Source organism: Populus euphratica, unplaced genomic scaffold (assembly GCF_000495115.2).
Source record: "Populus euphratica unplaced genomic scaffold, PopEup_1.0 scaffold60.1, whole genome shotgun sequence".
NCBI classification, from domain to species: domain Eukaryota; kingdom Viridiplantae; phylum Streptophyta; class Magnoliopsida; order Malpighiales; family Salicaceae; genus Populus; species Populus euphratica.
In genome coordinates, this window is record NW_011499938.1 from 848,504 (window position 1) to 856,483 (window position 7,980).

Here is a 7,980-nt window from a genome sequence, read left to right on the forward strand (position 1 = left end):
AAAATAAGTTGAAAGAGAACCTCTAATTGTTTCCTTGCATCATTTCACCTTTTAATTGACTGTCAAGGCAACTAAAATCTTCAGACGAGAGGTCAAAAGGAAAGGAAAGGAGAAAAAACAAGAAAGGAAACAGATGAGAGTTGAAGATAATATCAAATCATGGCCTACTGCATCTTCAGACTCCAGATCTTCCTATATATGAAACCTAAATTACAAAAATTGATGTAAAGAACAATTTTACACGAAGATGTCAACCCCTTAATTAAAAAGCATGTTAAAACCATCTCAAAAGGTTGCCCTCTGCCTTTCAGAAGCATCTTCACGCTCGACCTGATACAAAGCACAGCAAAATATGGTAAAGTGCACATGTTTATCTGTTGCTGGAAACATGAAAAGGCAAACAATTGACCGACCCGATTAGAGTTTTGGAGCTAAATAGCTAACCCTGATTTAAAATCAAAGCTAAATAGCTAACCCTGGTTTAAAATCAAGGAGCAACGTTTGCTCAAAACCAGAGATGCAATTGCTTAGCACCAGATGATACAGTTTACAAACAGCATGGAGATCAGTGACATTTCAAAAGTTCCATTTATGTTTTGACCACAATTAACTAGCATGTCATGCCAATCACAGATTTCAAACTTTACATATCATACACATTTTGAATTGGAGTTCACCATTCCATTTAAAAGAAAGATATCTAAAAGAAGGGGTTGATCACTGACCTCAACCAGAACCTTTGCCTTCTTTTTTGACTTTCTACGTTCATCTTCCTCCATCTTTTGATGAGCAGACTCCGATCTTCTTTTAACCCTCTTACCATCAACTGAGTCCATCTCTTCTTCATCCTCAGATGCATCACCTGTATAAAATTTCATAAACATCTTTCAAACATGAACAATTTGCCTCATGTACATATAGGCATATTGAAGTTTGAAGCCTGTTAATCACAGATTGAGATGACAAGCATTGTCATAATAACATCACATGATCAGGTATATATGAATCTTGTTTTCCAGAAAAAACAACAAATCAATGACCACATCAAACCTTCACATTTCTTCTAACAATGATTTTCATAGTTATTAGCATCTATTCACAAGCAACTTCAAACATAATCCATATAAATGGAATACAGTTATCATATAGCAAGTATGGGAAACAATGTGCACGCAATTGTGACAGTGATCAAGAAGTAACTGAGAAAGATGACATTAGAAATCCAAACCACACTAGGTCCTTTATAAACACAGGATTTGCAACAAAGAAACAAAGACTTTACCATTATTCTTGAGAGACTCGTCAATAGCAAAACCACCAAAATCTTCTATATCATCTTCTTCTTCAAGATCATCATAGCCTTGAACATATTCTATTTCAGGTTCCTGCTGATTCACAAAATTCATCAATATACAAAACAGAAAAGCCCTTCGTGTATTACACAAGATTAACTACTTAATATTCCCTTCGTGTATTACACAAGATTAACTACATAATACAAGAAAACATACCTCTTCATATTCTTCATCTTCACTAACAGCATGTAGTTCATTTTCATCAAGAATTTTGTTGAAATGTTTTGGCAGAATATTATGTATGTCACCATAAAGTCCTCCATTGAGTCGTTCAAGCAACTCTTTCTCAATACTCTGTTGAAAGTACAAGTTAGGACTAACATTGATCCACAACACAGTAGAGACAAATATATTAAAAGGAAGGAATCCTGACCTTGTCCAGTTCAGCGGCTGTTTCAGCCTTTTTCTCCCTTCTAGACTCTCTTTTTATCTCTTTTCTGGGTGTAGTCATTATCTTCTCCCTAGCAACAAAAATTAAAGCAAAATATACTGAACAAGTAAACAAGATCCATGGATTTCAATATGCGGGTAAACAACATGGTGGGAAACAAGAGGAATTCAATATGCGGGTTGATCAGAAAGAAAACTGGAAATGGGAATTAAATCAAATGGTATAATAACCATAAAATTACAGGGAAATATCAAACAATCCACATATTATCAACTTACAACCTTGGTTAGAGACATGTTAACACTAATCTTGTTGAAAACAGTGTCTTAATATCTCCATCTCAACAGTTAGGAATTTGTTCACATCAGTGTGTTAAACATCTATACTGCAGATAAAAGACTATAACCACATCCAATCATACAATTTTCACTCTGAACAATGTTTCTCTTTTCAATTTCCAACATTAAACCCACCTGTGAATTACTACTATCATGCCGCCAAAGAAATAATAGACAGAAACTAGTCACCAGGCCTTACAAAATCAAGTATTACAGACATAAGGAGGCCAGAAACTAAATGTGATGTGATAGTTAAAAATGAGCCAAGCCATGCAAGAAGCTATGCGGTAATTTTAATGAATCAGTCTGAGTAAACTTGAACTATAACAAATAAAATGTACCAAAAACAAAAGAAAAAAAGAGAAAAGAAAGAAACTTGCAAATTTAGTTTGTTAATAAACACCATCACAACCAATTATAATGAAATATCCTACAGTAGATGCAGCAAACTATATTTAGAACCACAAGAAGATACACTAAATAAATTAGAACAAAAGATAGGCAGTTGCAAAACCTTGTTTTCAAAGCAAGCTTCCTCATTCGTATACGCATCTGAGTCATTTTTGTCAGGCGCGTTTTATCTTTGTGCACAAGAAACTTTGGCCAGTACATCTTCAAGTTCCAAGGAATTTACAGATCAACAATAAAAAGTAATTAAAAATAATTTTTGGTTAAAAAAATACACACAACCAACATCAGAATGCAAGAAAAAAACGGAATACCAGATGCTTGTCTATGATTTCAAGTGCCTTCTCGTAGTTTCTTGGCAACTTTACTCTTTCCCATAACTCATTGGGTTTATGAGCTCTCTCAATGGTCTTCATATATAAATAAAAGACACCTGTGCAGAACGACACACAGCACAATAGTCAAAAGCAAATTAATCATCAAATTCTTGAAAACAAATCTACGTAATAGACAAGAATATTAATTTGTAACAAACAAGAACCCAAAATTAGATAGGTATCTAAATAAATCACATTACCAGACACAATAATATATCCAACCAACCAATGCTAAGCTACATATAAGATCAAAACCTCCACAAGAACCTTAAAATCCCTTTTCAATGGCTCTAGAAACCAACTCAGGATTCAATCCCGAATCAGAACTGAGCAATTGACTAGAACTAACTCAATCCTAATTAAGAAACCATTTGCTACTGATAGTTATTCCGATAAGCCTGAAACCCAGTAATTTTCACCACTAAAAGCATACATTTATTCACAATCACTCATCTTGCCCAACATTTCTTCCCAGCAAACAAAACCCAGTTTGAGAAAACTAAAAACTAAAATATAAAGAATAAAAACATACCATCATGATCACGGATAGTTGCATAGCGACTATTAGCAAGAGGGCAAGAGCTACGATTACAAACCCCAGTAATGTTATATGGGTTTCTACAAAAATTTCCAGTAGTGATTCTACAACAAAAAAGAAAAAACCAGTGAAAACAAAACAAAACAAAACAAAAATACCATTAATTATAATTTAAACAGATTCAAAACATTGTTATATGCCAAAGAAAAATAATAAAAAAAGGTCTTACTTGGCCATAAAACTGCAGTGATTGTGTCTGATAACTTGCCATATGACCTCATCGTGCTGCATCTTTCTTCCTCTTCTAAATTACTGTATGAAATTATGCTATAAAAAAAAAATGAAGTATGCGGGACTTTGGAGGTTTAGGGTTTATGTACTGTCTGTGTATCAGTGAAACGCTACCGAAAACCTAAAACGGTGGCGTTGCTGGGTCTTTTTTTTTTTTTTTTTCTTAGCGAACGTGTGGGGTCTACAATCCGGTCTACAATTCAAATACTAAAGTTTGAAATTAATATTGAGCTGCTTTCAATCAAAACTTCAATATATTTTTTTAATTAATATTTTTAGATTGTGTTAATATGTGTATTTTAAAAATATTTTTTTAAAAAAAAATATTTTTTTTAAAAAATATATATTATTGTAATATATTTCTAAATAGAAAAACTTGAAAAAAATACTATCTATTATATGTCTAAACATGAATAAATAATTTGATATATTATTAGCAGTTGAATTATTAAGTGAGATATTGAAAAAAAAAAGTTTTTATTTTATTTTATTTTTTAATTTTAAACTATTTTTTAACTTTTTTTCTTAAAATATAAATTTTTAATTTTTAATTTTGTTAAATTGTAGCTTTTTGGTTTTCCTGTATTTATGTTTATGGTTTTAGGTTTATAAATTCTTTATCATGGTTTCTCTTTTGTTTTTATGTTTTTCTTTTTTTTTTCTTTTTTAATTTTTTAACTTGTTTAGATTTTACTAGCTTTGGTATATGCGCTATATTGTGGGGTTGGGCTATTTCTTTTTTAAATAATGTTTGGATGTTAAAATCACTACTAGAAAATTAACCAATACAAACAAAAATATTAATAAAAAAATTTTGTAAGTAGATTACAATAAACTTTATCAACGAAATAGTCTTTTGTTGTATCATTCGGTAAACATTGACAAAAATCTTCTCTCAATATATATCGAGGGAATTATATTAAAAAAAAAATTAAAAAGTATAATGAAGTGTTATTTATATAAATAAAATTATCAGCATAATTAACCCACTCGGATGGCCCAAGTAAGGGGGATGAGAGATGATTCTCTAAATATGAAAGCCTCAGCCACATGGATAGTTCAATGTGCTCATTAGCACTTGCCCCTAAAATGTGGATCATCCAATGCACTTAGCATGGCATACTTCTCCTGTTTGAACCACGGTTTGAAATCAAACTTCTTCTAAGGAGGATAGATGGGGCAATTTAGGTGAAATCTAATATAGATCCAACTTTTTATTCACTCGTGAGATTCGAGCAGTCTAGAGGGGCCATCATGGCTCCTCTAAAGTTTAGTAAGAAAAAAAGAAGGGTATTTTCATCTATTTTTTATATTTATTGCTTTGGTGACATGCTGAGTAGTAAGGTGAGAGACTGCAAATCCTTTTTCCCTAGTTCAAATCTGGGTGTTGCTTGATCAACAAAAAACATGAAATACCTTGTTCCATTTCGCTGATATGTTGTATTCCTCTATCCATAGAGTACATTGAATGTACAAAAATGGATAAAATAGTGTTTCTTTTATTTGTATTAACAGCTACTCCAAGAGAAATTTTTTTATATGGTGCTAACAATTTAATAAATTCATTAGTAATATTTAATTTATAACTTTGTGAGTAACCTCCATCTCTTCCTCTCTCATTTCTTCTACCTTATTTTTCTCTACAAATATCAACAAACCTTATATTTTATCATAAATCAAACTCTCATCATTATAAATCTGCCCACCTTAATACTTAGTCTGACAACATCTTTGTTCTGATTCAATTTCTTTAGGATTCCCCGCATCAAGTAAGCAAAACTATCTATTTTTCATCTTAACTCCTTTTTAAAATGTTATTTTTTTGGTATTTTGATATTGTATATGAAGTTTGTTTATGTGTTTTGTAAAACCTCAGGTAATATCATTGATAATAATAAAAATAAAAATGATAAATTAAATTATAAAAATGATGATAGATTCAAGAATTTAAAATAAAATATTTTGTACGTGTTAAAATATAAAAATAAATAATAAATATAGAAATTCAAATAAAATTTCAATGGATGTGAATTTCACGAAATTGAAAGTACTATCGAGTAACTTAATGATATTCAAAATAGCCTGGGTAAAATTAGGTATAAATAGGCGTTAGGATTTTATCCGAAAATCATTTTTAAATGGAATCACCGATGGACCAAAAAGTCATCGGTGGTTTTTTTGGGGGGGAGGGGTTTGAAATTTTTTAATTAAATATTATAAATGAAATGATTAATATCAGTTAAAAAACCCCAAATTAAAAGACTTAAATCTCTAATTTTATAATAGACGGGTGTTTTCTTTCTTCTCTCTTTCTTTTTGGCAAAAACAAAAGTTGTTTCTCTCCTTTTCTTTTTCTTTTCTTTCCTTTTCTTTTCTCTTTTTCTCCACACCTCAAAGGTATGTCCTCCTCTTCTTTTCTCAATTTTACTTTTTGTCTTTTTGTTAATTAACTTTTTTTCTCAACAGGGATTGATTATAACCATAAGTTAGATATGTTTATTGAACTTATTACTTTTGTTTGATTTTGGAATGTTATTCTAAAAGTAAAGGATAAATTGAGAGACAAAATAAAAGAGCACAAAAGAAGAGGGGTAAAAGGAAAAGAAATGAAAATGAATATTTTTTTTGTGACTTGTTATGCTTTTTTCATGATTTTACTGCAATATAATTTTTTATTGATTGATCTTGGGTTTTATGTGTTCTAAACTTTGGACGCAAGAGATTTAATTTATTGTTGTCAGGGGTATTTTAGTTTTTTAACCTTGGGTTTTGTTTTTGTAAGTTTAGTTGAGGGTAGTTATGTAATTTACCATTAAAATACTAATTTCTTATTAAAAAAATTATTGGCATGTGCAATAGGTGTTAATGTATTGAAATGACTACAAATTTTTTATGCAGTGTGTGCAGCAGTTTTAGGTTGTCAAATATGGTCACTTGTCATCTGAAATTATTTCTCACCATCTTCTCTTCCATTATAGGCAGCATGTGCTTCAAATCTAACTAGTGTATCGCCGATGGTCCTTGCTTCATAAATCTCTCTTAGGCCTGTACATGGTTCGGTTCGGTTCAGTTTGAACCATAAAAACGAACTGAACAGAGCAACTTATATTTTTTAAAATTCAAACTGAACTAAACTAAATTCCAGTTCAAACCAAATCATTTTGGTTTGGTTAAATTTAGTTTTTTGGTTTAAAAACTAAAAAACTTAATCATGAATGTGGTAATGGACTAGCATGCTTTCTTGAACAAAGAATCCAAAGCTTTGGAAATTTCCTTTTTTCCCTTTCCTCTATCGTCCCTCACAGACCCATTTGACTTTTCATCATCAGCCTCTCTGCTCAATAATGACTTTTTTTTTAATGGCTCCTTTTGATTTGCTTGTAGTCAACACAATACAACCTATGTTTTGAGGATGGAAGCACTATCAAAGATGATGAGCAGTGTCAAAGATGGACAAACTTTACCTTGTTATTCCCCCCTTTCTTTTCTGTTACAAGTGAAGAGAGAAGCCGAGAGTTTTTGTTTGGCTGTAAGTACACAAATGGATGTGGAGACGTGGGTTAATGACTTCTTGTTCGACTAGACAAGAGAGATGCAGGGTGGATGAAAATTAAAAGGGAAAGAAGATGATAAATCATCTCTGGTGTGGGAGGCGGCTTTTCATCTAATGTTATCAATTAAGGTTAGGTTTACTATATTATTTATAAGTATTCTATTAACTTTATTTTATAGGCGGACCGATTTGGTTCACCGGTTTCAGTGGTAAAACCAAAACTGAGCTGAAACTAGCAAGCATTTATGGTTTTAAAAATCGGTTGAATCAGTTTTCTATCTCGGTTTGATTTTCTTGGTTAATTTTTCATTGGTTTTCTCGGTTAATCGATTTTTTTGAACATCCCTAATCTCTCCCACCCCTATAAATACATTATAGCCCTTTTTGTTATTTCAAATTCATACTTTTAAATTTTGATTGCTATTTTTTAATTAATTTTTCTTTTGTTGAAGTTTTGTTTGTTTTCAATTTAACCCTTAGTTCTTAATTTGTATATATAAGGTATTTCAATTTGGTCATTTTACTTATAATTTCTTAACTTTTTTTCTTTGTTCTTTTATCTAAGTTTTTATGGCTTGTTATTTAATTTTTTAAATCAAGTTTATGATTTTTCTCAATGATAATAGTGATTTCAATTTGACCCTTTCTCTTTTGATTACTTATTGTTTTTCTTAGCCTTTTTGTCATAGCTTTTATAGTTTTCAATTCTACCATTCAAATCAAGTCTAT

The 7,980-nt window shown here is 30.9% G+C and overlaps 1 protein-coding gene across 1 annotated transcript; it reads right to left on the minus strand.

Moving 5' to 3' along the window:
* LOC105136748 (protein MAK16 homolog) lies at positions 1-3,822 on the minus strand. Its single transcript, XM_011042207.1, has 9 exons — positions 3,637-3,822; positions 3,402-3,511; positions 2,807-2,925; positions 2,599-2,696; positions 1,729-1,816; positions 1,512-1,649; positions 1,283-1,385; positions 726-862; positions 1-330 (listed from the first exon to the last, which is right to left on the minus strand). The coding sequence occupies exons 1-9, from the start codon at positions 3,696-3,698 to the stop codon at positions 286-288; spliced, it is 900 nt and encodes a 299-aa protein (XP_011040509.1). The 5' UTR covers positions 3,699-3,822; the 3' UTR covers positions 1-285.
* Positions 3,823-7,980: the final 4,158 nt, after the last annotated feature.

Coding starts and splice junctions, on each gene's coding strand:
- LOC105136748 (XM_011042207.1), bottom strand. CDS start 3,698: ATGCAGCACGATGAGGTCATATGGCAAGTTATCAGACACAATCACTGC. Junction 2,926..3,401: donor AACTATCCGTGATCATGATG/GTATGTTTTTAT, acceptor CGTTCTGCACAG/GTGTCTTTTATTTATATATG. Junction 2,697..2,806: donor AAATCATAGACAAGCATCTG/GTATTCCGTTTT, acceptor TGGAACTTGAAG/ATGTACTGGCCAAAGTTTCT.